The following is a 14,577-nucleotide window of genomic DNA, read 5'->3' as shown; positions in this document are numbered from 1 at the left end:
ATTTGGGAGATTTTGTAATGAAATAGAAGCTCAAGTTCTGCCCTTCTCAGCCTTAGAAAGTGCCTCACTTCACATCAGCAGACACTTTGTGCTGGAACCCCTATGAGAGGAAAGTGTTCAATACCTGTCTCTGCTTTTCCACTTCAGGCTACCAGAGAGAGCTGCTTTTCCAGAGGGATGATGGCTCTTTTAGTGCCTTTGGAAATGAAGATCCCTCTGGCAGCACATGGTAAGTAGTTCTGCCAGATTCACTGTGGAATTTGAGTATTTTACATATTTTCCCTGGGACTAAAATTTTTTTGTGAAGCTGGTAAAAATTTCCAACTGTACTAGCCTTCTGCCTGGTTTTCATTAGGTGTTTAGGCCAACTCTAAGGTCATTCTGCTGGATAATGTACTGTCAAGGCCATTATTAGGGCAAGGCTTTTTAATTTTGTGAAAGATGAATGATTGATTATTTTAGTCAGGGGAATAGCTTGATCTGAAAGTTTTTCTGTTACTTTTCTCAAAGGAATGAATAATAATATTAAAATAACTTGTTCTTGCAGTTGACTGAAACCGGTTAGGTCTATGTGATGATTATTGCTTCAAACAGATTTTCAGTTTTCTCCATACTGGAGGCTGAAGACTGACTGAGGTATTTCCTAGGGCATGAACAAAGTTACTGGTGGTAAAAATTTGTCCAACTTACCTCTCTCACCTCCTTTTTGAGACTGTAAATACAGCTGAAAAAACCTTTTCAGTGCTGAATTTCACCCTCAGAAGCATAGTGGGCATAGTAGTGGAAGCTAGATAGAGAACAGAGACAAATTCGAGCACTTTGTTCAGCTAACCCATGTTCAGTTAGTTTAAATATACTTATGTATTTCAGTACATGCTGCTGACTTCAAATAGAACCATCCCAGTTACTGTGACACTGGTTGAGTCACTCCTTCTGGAGTCAGTGAGCATCTTTCATTGACATCAGCAGGATTTGCCTTAGACTTAGTATTGATGGATTGGAAAATGCAGATAATTTCTCTATACTGGCAACTCTGGTACTTAAATAGTGCAGTGACAGGTTACATGTCTTACATATCATACCGAGCACAAGTCTTGTGAGGAGCGGCTGAGGGAGCTGGAGTTGTTTAGCCTGGAGGAAAGGAGGCTGAGGGGAGACCTGATCACAGTCTACAACTGCCTGAAAGGAGGTTGCAGCAAGGTGGGGGTTGGTCTCTTCTCCCAAGTAACAAGTGATAGGATGAGAGGAAATGGCCTCAAGTTGCACCAGGGGAGATTTAGATTGGATATTAGGAAAAATTTCTTCACTGAAAGGGTTGTCAAGCATTGGAACAGGCTGCCTGGGGAAGTGGTCGCGTCCCCATCCCTGGAGGTATTTAAAAGACATGTAGATGTGGTGCTTAGGGACATGATTTAGTGGTGGGCTTTGCAGTGCTAAGTTAGTGGTTGGACTTGATGATCTTAAAAGTCCTTTCCAACCTAAACGATTCCATGATTCTATGAATGCACATTTATCAAAGAAGGGAGTCAAAGCAGGACTTGGGATTGTTATTAATAAAACAACAAAGGTTTTTTCAATGATATCATTGCAGGGATAATTGAGATAATTAACATGACATTCATAGCTGCATTACTTTGTAAAATATGATTTTTGCCACTTGAGCCTAGCAGCAGAAGGTAGGAGAGCAATATTTGAATAAAGATGTACTTGTGGTGGCAGACTTGCAGTCTATACTCTCTATTTGTTTTTGAAAGGTAAGAGCTGCAAAAGGGGTGATCTTTAGGAAGAAGGTCATAGCTTCATTTTTTGGTGGATTAAGCTTAGTCTACTTGCTTGTCTGGGCGAGGCATGTATTTTCCTCTCTGCTTGTTAAATGTGAGTAGAGCACCATATGCATCACAGTATCTTAAACAGAAGAAGCTGTAATACATTACTAATTTTGTCATATTTGATTAACCTTTTCCCCAAGGTTATCAGCTTTTGTATTAAGATGTTTCCTTCAAGCTCGTCCATTCATCGATATTGACCAAGATGTACTCATGGATACAGCTAAATGGATTGTCCGGCATCAGAAATTAAATGGAGAATTTCATGAGCCTGGGAAAGTGTTACACAGTGATCTTCAGGGAGGCACCAATAATCCGATCACTCTCACAGCTTACATCATGTCATCCCTCCTAGGGTTCCCAGATAAACAGGTATTGGAATTCGTAAGTAGAATTCATAGTTACTGGAACACTTCATAAATTGTCATAGTACCTGGCAAACACTTGGTAGTTCAAGGAAATAGAGGGACATCTGAACAGAGACAAAATTTAACCTGATTTTGTTAAACTTCCCTGATCTACCAGAGACAATACAAAGTTGTGCTGTTAGGCCTTCAATTTTATGTGCCTTTGCAAAATCTAAAGGCAGTTGCTTTTAGCAAGAATATTGTCATGGCTTTAGTCCAAGAACTTGCAAAGAAATTTATGGGGGGAACTATCCTTAGAAATGTTAAGTCATTCCAATTGATTTCATTGAGACTACTTACATTCATAAGATAGTGCCAGATCAAAAGGCTTGCCTTTCAAGTTCGTGCCTGTGACTCTGAAAGAGATTTTTCGGTATTTCTTGGTTGTTGTTTGGGGATAGTAATGTTTCTGTTTCTGTACAAATTTTTCTTTTAAATTATAATATTTCAATATATATTTTATTCACTGTATGTTCTTCAATATGATCTTTATTTCCAGCATGCTTATGTCATCAAGAGTGCTACAAACTTTCTAGAAGATAAATTAGAAGAAGGCATTTCAGATAATTACACTTTGGCACTTGTGACATATGCCTTGTCCTGGGCAAAAAGTACAAAAGCAAAGGAAGCACTGAATATACTGAACCAGAGAGCGGAACACCAAGGTATTGCACAACTATCGAATACAGTTGTATAGATGGATTTTTGTCAAATTTAAAAGTACGTATCATGTATCAACAGCTGCATATAGAATTAAAGAGATGAATCCTTCTTGTGAATTCAAATCTGTTTTGAGTACGATATAGAGAATAATCTAAGAACTTCCAAGACAGCCTTAATGAAGAGTGTCCGTAAATGAATGACAATTCACAACAAAGCTAGGCCTTTCAGTCTCAATTACTGTGTTCCTGATGGGAGTACCGTGGTGCTGTTGAAGAACATTATTTGTCAGTTTGCCCCTGTTATTATGTGCACTTATAAGATCAGCCTGGTTAAAGAGAGACGGATGAGGTTAGCTGTTCCAAAGTGATTTGAATAGATCAGGAGGGTGTGTGGTGGCAATTGGTTAAAATCAGTATCAGAATGAAGACTTGAAGGATTGGACTTTCTGTAAGACAATAGAGAGACCTGTTGCATTTTCTCTAGGGACCCATCATCTCACTATGTTTAACCTCTTCCGAGTCCAGCATGACTGAATTTTATTCCCTGTTTTGGGTGAAGAATAAACCATATGGCGTATAACAAATGGAAGTTTTTGGCTCAAAATAGTAACTGTCCTCATGAGAAATCCAAAGAGATTCATGTTGTAGCCTAGAACCGGAGCCTCTTGGGTGTCCCTCTGTGTTTACTGAGTTAGGCCTTTCGAACCGTCACTTTTGGGAAGGGAGGAAGTCACTTTTTTGGAAGGCTTCACTCAAGATTGAGCCTAGCGAGCAGCTGTGCTGCCTGAGGTGCTGTCTCTAGTCCTGCAGAGAAAGAAGAGCCCCAGGAATGAGGTGGTCTTTTCACAGGGGCTCCTTTATGTGGCCTTTCACTTTGGCCTGACAACAAAAGGATCAATATAAAGTTCAGTGAAATCTATGGGATTGACTATTTGAACTTCAGGTTTTTTTGTATCTAGATTCAACCACTGCTGAGGAAGTGCTTAAGTCAGTCCTTTATGGGACACACACCTAAACTTTAACACAATTTTAAAGAACTTTACTAGATCCCATATGGAAGCATTAATTAAGAGGTTTCCCTTAAGTCTTTTCCAGAAGTCCAAAGACTTCGGTCTGCAGATCTGAGGTTATATTGGTTCCTTTTGCAGGAGAATTTCGTTTCTGGATAACACCTGCTTCTGAAATTTCTGATTCATGGCAGCCACGGTCCATTGATATTGAACTTGCAGCATATGCTCTACTCTCACACTTTCATCAAGACAGATTTGCAGAGGGGATCCCTATAATGAAATGGTTAAGTCAGCAAAGAAATCACCTTGGGGGATTTTCATCTACTCAGGTAATATCTTGGCTCAGGGGGCTTTGTTATGCTTTCTAAATGAGCACTGTATATTAAAAAAAAAAAAAAGAAAAAAGGGACCATTTGGCTTTTTCCATAATAATTACTGAATTTGGTTTTGCTGTAACAGCCTTGGTACGTGCAAGCTTGCATTCTTTGCGATACTGACGTCTTAAACCTGGACTACCAGTTTTAGTATTTTGGCAAGTATAATAAAAAACAATTAGAGAATCACCTTGATTATATAAAATATTAGTAACAAATGATCTTAAATTAAGAAGAAGAAGTGATGCCCATGGAAAAATAATTAATCAGATTTTCCAAGCAAATGTGATAGATATCTGTGCCTACTTTCTTTCCAAGGAGAGAAACCTCTTTCTGTTCTTTCCATATGTAGGTCTTCAAACTCCTGAAAAGCTATTAACTAAGATAAGAAAGAGGAGTAGGTTTTAGACAAGCAGCCTAACCTAGTCCCTCTGTTGGCAGTTGGTCTTAACTTAATAATGTACTTTGTCCTCATTATTGCGTAGATTTTTGATGGGCCATGAAATTTTGAAGATCTTCATTATCTGAGGAGATTTCTGTGTTATTGAAACCACATCTTGTAAGCTGTGCTGGCATCCAGAAAATGTATATGGTACTTTGGACTGCATTAGTTTAAACTAGCTTTTAAATTAACTACAAATGCTGGTCACAGTAAAATGTCACATTTCATCATACTGCTTGGTAGCAAGCTGTACAGGCTATCCTTCATTCTTTTCAAATGTTTGTTGGTATTAATCTGAAAGAAATTAGTTCTACTAAATAAAATGCAATTTGAGAACCAGCCTCGTTCCCCTGAGGTTCTAGTATTTTCCTAATTTGTTAATTCTTACTTATTTGAAGAGGCTGATTGAAGCACTAAATGAGTTGAAAAAACTTTTTTCTCTTCTCCAGGAACCATTTTTACTTGAAAGTTTGAAAATCCAGCAGTGTACCATTTACCCCTGAGGGTGAAGTTAAGAAATTAATTTAATCCTTTTGTTCTTCCATAGTCTAAACTATTTTGATTTCCAAATTACTCCAATGTCGCTTTAGATGCCTTTTTTAATTTGCAGAAATTAAATACTTTAAAGACCCCATACTTTTTGTTAACTTCTAAGATAACTTTAAAAAAAATGTTTCCTTCCATGAGTTTGTTACATTAGAAACTTAATATATTGTTAAGCAATAAGGAGGAAAGTGAGCATTTGCATATGTGATGTTTTCTAAGTTAGAGTATGATAACTCGCTGCAGTTTGTATACATGGTATAGCTTACTATGAATTTGCAATCGGTATATTTTGCTTTATAGTGCTTTAATGTTTGGGCATAAAATATAGTATTTCATATAGAGAGGAATACAATTCGTACAAATAGCGTATATATGAACGTGGATTTAAATGGTAGGGAAGAGCAGCAAATTCTGCAAAGCCTGTGTTGCTGGGCAAGAGGGGCCTATGAGTCTGGCTTGAGACCATATTCCCTCAGTTTTCAGGTTGTGTATTGGAGACAGCATTGTCATACTGAGTCAAGCACCTCGTGCTTCGGCTGTGAATGTGTCCAGGTGAAAAGCTTTGGGTATGCCTTCTGCTCTAGAGCATGCCAAGGGGAACGTTTGTCTTCTCTGCAGGTGGTTCTTTGCCCTCTTGTTTTTCGCTTGTGTTTCTGAGGGTCATTTGAGCCTAGGAGGTGGAAGAGCTCTGAAGTCACCTTCAGCAATGGCAGATAGCATTTCTAGACATCTTGAACTCTCTCTGAATTTAGGGTGAGAAATGTAAATGTGAGAAATGTAGTTGTAAGGACTTTGAAAAGGTGCTTCATGGTATTCCTTAGTTTCCACAACTTAGGCATATTTATGCTCTCAGATGATTAAAACCAGATTTTCCAACAAGATCTTACAGCTCCTTTGGTCTGTAAGATAGATCAGATATATAGATTTGATAGGTCGCTGTCGTTTCATTCACTTCAATGTGAAAGAAGTTTTGTGAGGTTGGGCTTCCAAGCGATAGCTCTTCATCAAAAACTGACACAGGAGTAGTGTTAGTAGGGGCAGAGTCATTCAGATGCTTTGTCACTGTCTTCTGCAAAGGAGTAATCAAAGGCATTCTTTCAGGGTAAATATTGGCCTCCTACTTGAAAAAGTCTGCCACTTACTCCAGACTATTAAATCTTCCTTTAGCCCATTAGTTGCATCTATTCTGTCACACCATGTTAGGCACTGGAGTTGAGATCCCAGCTGTAGTGGTTCAGCGTACCAGCAACTTTGGTACTCTTGCTAATTAGCTGACCTTTCTGGATTTTAAGAAATCAGTGAAGCAGGTCATCTTGGACAAGGACGTGACATGGGAAGGAGGGTGATTTCAAATCATTTAGAGTGAATAGGCAACACATACTGGTACCTTAAGGTATGGCACAGTCACCATGTCGTAGTTCCTGAGCTTCTGTTATGTTAGAATTTTGTTACTAGAAGTGACCTAAGAATGAATAAAACACCTCTGTTTGCTGAGCCTGCAAGGCCAGTTCCTTCGCTGTCACTGGTTAAAAATGGGTGCAAAATGAACTACACAAACAGCAAAAGTCCCTGAGAAGCATTAGAGGCATATAATTGATTACTGTATTTTTTCCCAGAAAATACTGGATGTTAAAATTCTCATTCACTAAACTGTGCTGGACCAAATGTTCAAAAATTGCCTCTTGTGTTCAAAACCTGGAGAGCTAAGTTTGCAATCATACACAAAGATAAAGAAAAAGAATTTTGTATGTAATGTGTTTATAAGCATATTCTACAGTGGTTAAACAATTACACAAAACCTTTTGATCAAATATAGACTATAAAAACTGGGCTGAACCCCTTTGAAATTGTTGCCAGGGGTCTGATAAAAACTCATTTCAGGCTTTTTTTAAATAAATATTAGTAGTTTTTCAGACCTATGGCTTTTGCTTTGGTGATCAAGGTACCCTGAATAACTCCTGTGCAGTACTGGGTATTTAATGCATAGTCACTAAATAAATCTAGAAAGTAGCAATATCATTACTTTCCTCACTGGCTTTCTCTTCACTGCCCATGTGGTGTGTGATTCTGCCTGTTGTGGCTACTGAAGTGTCACGTCTTCCACATACCTTGCACAAGAGGAAAACTTCCTGAGCTGCGATTTCCCATCGCATGTCACAGTGGCTAACTTGTCCTATGTTGCCATCCCGCTTCTGTGCTGGGATCCTTCGTGCCAGTGGAACCCCAACGGGGATGTGGAGCTAGCTGCATGAGGAGTCCAGCACAAACAAGTGGGACAATGCAGGGACCGTGAGCTCCTCAAGGCATGGCCTATACACAGGTTGTTCACTGCACAGGCCTTTTCTGTTTAATACAGAAGGATTTGTTTCTTCTAACAGGACACGGTGGTGGCTCTGCAAGCCTTGAGTCTATTTGCAACTCTCACTACTGCAGGCAAAACAGACATGGATATAACAGTGACAACACCTTCTTTGAAGATGCCAGAAATATTTTCAATTGATACTCGAAACCGTTTTCTGCTTCAGACCAAGGAGGTACTGTAGAAAGCAAGGAATACTTTTGTAAAGTCTGCTGACTGAAAGTATTTTGAATATACTGTTTTACTCATCTTTCTTTCAGATTACCCCTGCACAACCAATGACAATTACAGTGTCAGCGGAGGGAACAGGATTTGCTGTCTTTCAGGTACACAATACAGTTATTCTTGCTAAAGATCTGCTCTCTATAAGGAAGGTATATTTTGGAAGCCTTATAAAACATGTTAATAAGAACAATCTTCTGAAATGTCTTAAATCAGTACCAAAGGACTTTACTAATTGAAAAATTAAGAAGAATTGAAGAACTGAAGAATTTGTCTCGTTCTCTGGATATATTCAAAACCCGCCTGGACACGACCCTGTGCAGCTTGCTGTAGGTGACCCTGCAGGGGGGTTGGACTAAATGTTCTCTGGAGGTCCCTTCCAACCCCAACCATTCTGTGATTCTCTGAATGCTGTGAACCAAACATTGTGTGAATGGACATATTCATGTGATTGTTTATGTCTGATGGCCTGACCTTTTAAGTACTGCTGGATGATTGACAGTTTCAGGGCACTTCCATGGGCCAGAGCCATATCAAAGCAGCCCTGTCCTCCTGCAGAAATGCAGTGTCCGTTTGCAAGACAAAGGACTGCAGTGGTACACTGGCAGGCACAAATATCAGAGTCAAAAAAGACACGTGGACCAGGCAGAAATGCCTCATTGGGAACCTGTGGTAAACCATGATCAGGCACAGATCAGTACAGAACAAGATTACACTGCTAGTTATTAGAGTTATTTTGCTTTTATTAAAGTAGAATACAACAGTAGTGCAAAAGCTAAAAATAAATGAGTATTATGGCCAGGTTCTCCAGCAATTTTTACACTGATCTGAAATGGCGTGAGAGACAGAGTCAAAGGATCCTGCAAACTGCCAACAATAATAGATGCTTAGCATTGGCCAAAGATGGGGGCATGGCAAAGAGTGGAAGGAGATACAGTGATCCCTTCTCTGCCTGTCCTGCAGAAGACTGTGTTTCAGTAGTATAAATTCGAACATCTTTACTTATATTTAAACAAATTAAGCTGAGATTAGCACATACTGTATTTAGAACTGGCAAACCATAAATAGCCTTTTCAGCTGCTTGCTCTTCCCCCATAACAGGGATTCTGCTCTGAAGAAATTCCACCTCCAAGATTTTTCCTAACCCTATGAGAAATATCATAGAATCGTAGAATCATTATCATTGGAAGAGACCTCAGAGATCATCAAGTCCAACCGTATACCTGATGCCACCATGCCCACTAAACCCCACTAAACCATGTCTCGAAGCACCACAAGAAGAAGACAGTATTGGATCTGATTAGATGTGGCCACTAATGGGTCTCTCTTCCCTGCTGTCCTGTCTGTGATAGTGGCTTAGAACCACATAGGTGAAAGAGAAGACCTTTGAAAAGCTATGGATAATACAGAAATATTAGTCTCTGAGCATGAGAGACTAATTTTATTGGAAGTATATAGATCAAATTGTAATTGCTGAGTATATTGCAGAACCAGACAGAGTTCCTACTAGACTCCTTCTAGTCATACTTGGGAGAACTGAACTTAGGCTGCCTTTAGTCATCTGGAAGTTTTATGCCAGGTCAGATTCCATCTCAAGTTCCTTCCAACCTGACCTTCACTTCAGTGTTCTTATGCATCTGGGAAACAAAAAAGCATGGTGATGGTTTGTAAATATGCTTTTGGATAAAAGATCTTTACAAAGAAACCTTCATAGCTGCCTATCAGCAGTGAACAGCAGCTAGAGATACACCTCATTGATTCAGCATCAGTCTACAAAACCCACAGTGCTGAAATTCATGATCCCTGTTTATTAATTCCCGGAAGTGAAGTTTACAGCAAAGTTCAAAAGTTTTAGAGGATAATTTAGATTCAGACCTGCAGGCCAAGATAAGAATGAACTTCTCAGCAGGACTCCATTCACACATCTGTGGTTTCAGCGTGTGTGTGTATGTGGAGTGGAACAAAGTGGGCTCCAGAACAGTTAAGACTAGTTAACATTAATCATTGTTGAGAAATCCTCTCTGATATTAAGTCAACCAATTTGTCAGGCGAGTTGATCAAAAACTTTTCAGCAAATTGTTTCTTGCCTGAAGACGCTGATTTGTTGAATTGAATGCCTTTTGTGGAAGCACATTGGTTCCAATTACGTTTTTTGCCAGCAGGAAAATTTCACATCCAAACCATCATGACTGGTGAAGACTGAGCAGAACTCTTCTACCCAGAATAGCCAGTAGTTGACTCTGCGGTTAGAGGGCTTGTTGGGGGTGTTTAGCACCATGGTTTAAGTTCCTGGTTTGTTGTATGAACATGCAAATGTGCTCCCAAATAACTGGTGTTCAGGAACCAATGCCAGATTATCTTCTTTATTTAGATCACTGTGCTGTTGCATTTTTTCCTGCAGCTTTGAGTCAGAGATGCTGTGACTTGATTCAAAATATTGTACTTAACACACCGGAGTAGCTTCTTCAAAACCTTCTCTTTGCTGCAATCAGATCTTTCCTTCTGCTTCCTTTGGCAGGTCTGGTATTCTAAAAGAAAGAGCACTGATGCCATTTGAATGAAATTTCTTTTTCCCAGACACAAGCTGGATCTGGCTCACATTTAGTAAATCAGATAGTGTATGACATTGCGATCACATTTCTTCAGCTCAGTTCATCGTCTTAGGCCCGCCAAAGTACCGTGGTGAGATTCACTGTTCTGGGATTTGACTTTCTGGCCAAATGTAGTATGTCAAAACAGTAATTCATTTAAATACCACAAAACACAAGATTCAGTCTGTTAATGGAAAAGGCTGCTTTCCCAACAGAATGGATTCTTAGGAAAAAAAAAACAAACTTATTTTTTTGTGAAATCTTACTGTCTGTGTGTGCAAGTTGGCAGTGCATTCACTCTTGACCTTGCAGGATCTTATAAAATGCATTTATTTTGGATAGTACAATTGCAAAAGCAGACATTTACTTGTAGCTTTGTGGTCCTACTGTCAACAAAGTCTCCTAGCTCATCCCTTTGTTATGTGGGCACATCCTATGGATGACCTAAAACACTGACTCTGCAAGAGGAAAGAGAGGGTGATTGTAGGGTTAGGGTATATGAAAGGCACTCTCTAGAGAAAGGCGTCGAAGAAGTGATCTTCCCTAGGTGGCCTGCTGAAATTCTCAGAAGAAACACTTCTCTGCTGTCTGGAACCACTGTGAACTGGGCTTGGTAAATGCCTCAAAAGTTTGGCATGACCCATGCCTTCTGGAAGGAAGGAGAATGCCACTGAAATCCAGGACTAGCAAGGAGGGGAGGGTGGGCAGGCTCAGGGAGGATGGGTATGGGCAAAGTGGATAGGTGAACAAGATCTCCTTGATCTCCTGGACACGTATAGAGAAGGAGTGAGGAAAAAACTGAGAATCAGCTGTTACTTGTTACTGAAAGGCAGTGACCATTTCTTCCACTCAGTATATTTTTACTAGATTTAGGCAAGGATCTAAATGTTATTCCATGTGATGGTACTGAAAAAGGTACACTCTGAAATACACGTGTTTCTCTGTTATGGTTTGAGTGGCTACTAAGTAGTCAAAAAGGGACAGGAAAATTATCAGAGGTGATTTCATTGAATTCATACCCTCAATCAAGCACATTTGTGCTGCCAGTTGAAGAACAAAAAGGACAGGGAAAGAGACATTGATTAGGGCATTATGAATGAGTCATGTTTTTTGAAACATAGTGTAGTTGATTGGGTCAGATACTGTTAAAAACATCTCTCATGCAGAAGGTTAGCTTTTAGTTTTCTTTTCTTGAGCCTGTCACCAGAACTGGTTGCAGCATGACAAGCCAGGACCAGTTCTGCCTTTAGCTTTGGCAGCTGCTTCTGAAAAGGGTGAGGAAGAAATGCAATTGCTCGTTTTGTTGCTTTAATGCTAGTTTCTGTATAATAGCCTTCTGTCCTCAAAGTAAGAGTGTATAAAGAAGGCGGTTTTAATTAAACTCTGTGTTGTGAAAAAATTTTTTCCTTCATTGTCATGAGAAATCAGGAAAGAAGAGTCAGACCGTAACAGCAATAACTTATTCCATGAGAATGCTAGCTGATTGACCTGTTCAGTGTGTGGTTTCAGACATCCTGCATTGGCAGTAAATTCCCATTCATTAGCTTTTTCTGGCAAAAGTTAAAACAGCTTTGTTTATGTGATGACAGATTGTTGAGGCACCGCCAGCTCGTCTTTACCAAACTTACTGCATGCCTTTAACTGGCAGGCTTCGTCCTTGGTACTGCCTTCTCCTGCGGAGCAGTTGTAGAGGATAAATCTTCACTGCTGTACCATGGTTGTCCTGAGCGCCTGTGCAGAATTGGCTCTGTAGTCCTACAGCATGCTGAATTCAGCAATGCAGGCGCGGCAACAGGAATTGCACGTGTAGACTGAAAGAAAGAGCATAACTTTCAAATCAAGGAGCAAGAGATGTAGCAGCAAAAGCAAAAATCAGAAATTAAAGACTCCTCTGTTTGCACAGACTTGCTAGCTTATAACTGACTTGCTAACCTATAAGTTGGACAACCCGCTGTCAGACCTTTAAATTTGGACTGACGGTTTTCCGTTTGCTGCCAGAAACTGCTGTAAAGGGATTATGATTTTCCAGAAGCACTCTTCATTCCCTTTTCCTTAGCCAAGCAAAGTGCATGTTGAGGTCTTGCAAAGAGAGTTATTTGAGCAACTTTCTGATTATTTTTCTACCAAAATCAAAGAAGAAGATCCCCCCCCCATGTGTTTTATCTTGATGACTAAGGGAACAGATAATGATTATCTGTATGTGAGAACTGTATGCAAACTTACTGTTCTGTTGTTGATGAAAATCACTGTTTTGCCAAATAATGTGAACTATTCTTTGATAGTAAATATTTTCTTAGTTTCTTGTATTTTATTTTGTCATTCTAGGGTTTTGAAAGTTGAGCTTTCTGATTAATCCCCCAGAAGTTCTGAGTCAGCAACCCATTCTCTTGTCCTCTGTCAGAGGTGGTGTCCCATTTGTGCCACAGCAAAGGGATGCTGCAGTTACTATCAACATTGCATTGGGTGTTAATCAGTCTGAAGCACCTTAGAATGTTTTGTCAAAGTTAAATTTCATTTTTGGTGTCTTTTACTGGGTATAAGTACACGAGTATGCTAGAACAGATGCGCTGGGACAACTGATATCGCTCATTGTCCTGTATGCCACAGTGGTCAGCAGAGAGAGAAGGACCAATGAAGGCCACTAGAACAGGGCAAGCATGAAGTGATATCTCACTGGTGTACCCTCGTGCCCTTCACCAATTTGCAACACATGGCCTTCCCAATCCACAGGTCGTCTCTGTGTGCTCTCTCTGGCTTGGTAGATAGATAGATATCTTGATAGATTTTTTTTTTTCTTCCATAAATATGTAACTTTTAAAATATTTCTAAACTTTTAACAACCACAGCTTCTTGTGGCAAGTAGTTCTGAAGCTAATAGTGTGTTGCATGAAGAAGCACTACCTCTTTCTCATCTTGAATCTGCTCCCCTGGTTCTTGTATTTGGAGAGAATGAGTAAGAGGGACTGTGTTTGGTCAGAGCAAAGCTCAGTCTAGCCGAGTGTTCTGTTTTCCACAGGAGGCAGGGTGGATGCTCAGGAGAGAGTATAAGAAGATAAATACATGTAATATATTACCTGACTATCTTCCACCTCTTACCATGTATTATTTGAGACCTTGATCTGGAGATAGTTTCTGTGGGCTTAGAAAATTTTGGTTCCATGGAGTTGTCTATTTTGCCCTTGAACACTTGTACAGTTTAATATCTGCACCATCTTTTGGGAAGGAATTCCACAATTTAATCTTGCATTGCATGAAAAACTGTTTCCTATTCGTCTTTGCCATGCAAGCCATTATTCTGTAGACCTTTACTGTTTACTTCTTCCAACTTACCTGTTTATGGCTGAATTTTCATCTATTTTACCATTTCTTAAATGGTAAACAGATCTGTTAGTAATCAGTTCAAAATCCATTGTTATGTACATAAAAGTTCTTTCATTCTGCAACTCTTTGCATTAATACTGGTCTTTGCTACATCAAATAAATTAATATAATCAGCAAACTTTATCACATCAGGACTCACCCTGTTTTCTACATCATGTATGGATTTGTTTAATGGTGGTCACCCAGCACAGATTCCTTTAGGACTCCACTCTTTTCATGTATGAACATTCATTCCCACTCTCTATTCCTGTCTTTTAATGGACCTTTATCCCTTATCAGCTTCTTTTGTTCCAGTACCTTTGGCTAGTAATCTTCCTAACCAGCTACATGCCAATGTAACATCCAGGTAGCTTATACTAGACAGAGCTCTGTTGTCCGCGTTTTTTCATTTGATTCAGGTAACTGGTGTGTTTATAGCAACAGCCTATTTTCCAACATGTCATGTTTATTCATTTGTCCTCTAATTTGACTCTTTATTATAGTTTCAGCTGTGTTTCCTGGTACAGATACTGAGTTTACTTGATATCCACGGTTTTCTAGACCCCCCAGTACTCTTTTAAAAATTACTGTCACATTTGTCATCCTCCAGTCTGGTACTAAGGCAGTTTTAAAGAAACACTGCAGGTAATGATTCAGCTGTTTCTTCACCTCATCAAGTTCAGTCCTGTAGGCAGTACAGCCTGTTTTTTTACTGCATAATTTTCTGTCATGGCTGATAATGTGAGAGTACTCATCGGTTGCTCAATTCCAGCTCCAG

At 39.5% G+C, this 14,577-nt stretch overlaps 1 protein-coding gene across 1 annotated transcript in view; it reads left to right on the top strand.

The window, feature by feature from the left end:
• CD109 (CD109 molecule) overlaps nt 1-14,577 on the top strand; it is a 65,500-nt gene that overhangs the window by 42,336 nt on the left and 8,587 nt on the right. The window contains 6 exon segments of the mRNA XM_009707830.1: nt 148-229; nt 1,970-2,198; nt 2,733-2,898; nt 4,044-4,234; nt 7,646-7,801; nt 7,887-7,952. Of these exon segments, the coding sequence (XP_009706132.1) occupies nt 148-229; nt 1,970-2,198; nt 2,733-2,898; nt 4,044-4,234; nt 7,646-7,801; nt 7,887-7,952 (890 nt within the window).

Source organism: Cariama cristata, unplaced genomic scaffold, assembly GCF_000690535.1.
Source record: "Cariama cristata isolate BGI_N322 unplaced genomic scaffold, ASM69053v1 scaffold1219, whole genome shotgun sequence".
In the NCBI taxonomy this organism is placed as follows: domain Eukaryota; kingdom Metazoa; phylum Chordata; class Aves; order Cariamiformes; family Cariamidae; genus Cariama; species Cariama cristata.
The sequence above is the reverse complement of the archived record's forward strand: the minus strand, read 5'-3'. Positions and strand labels throughout refer to the sequence as shown.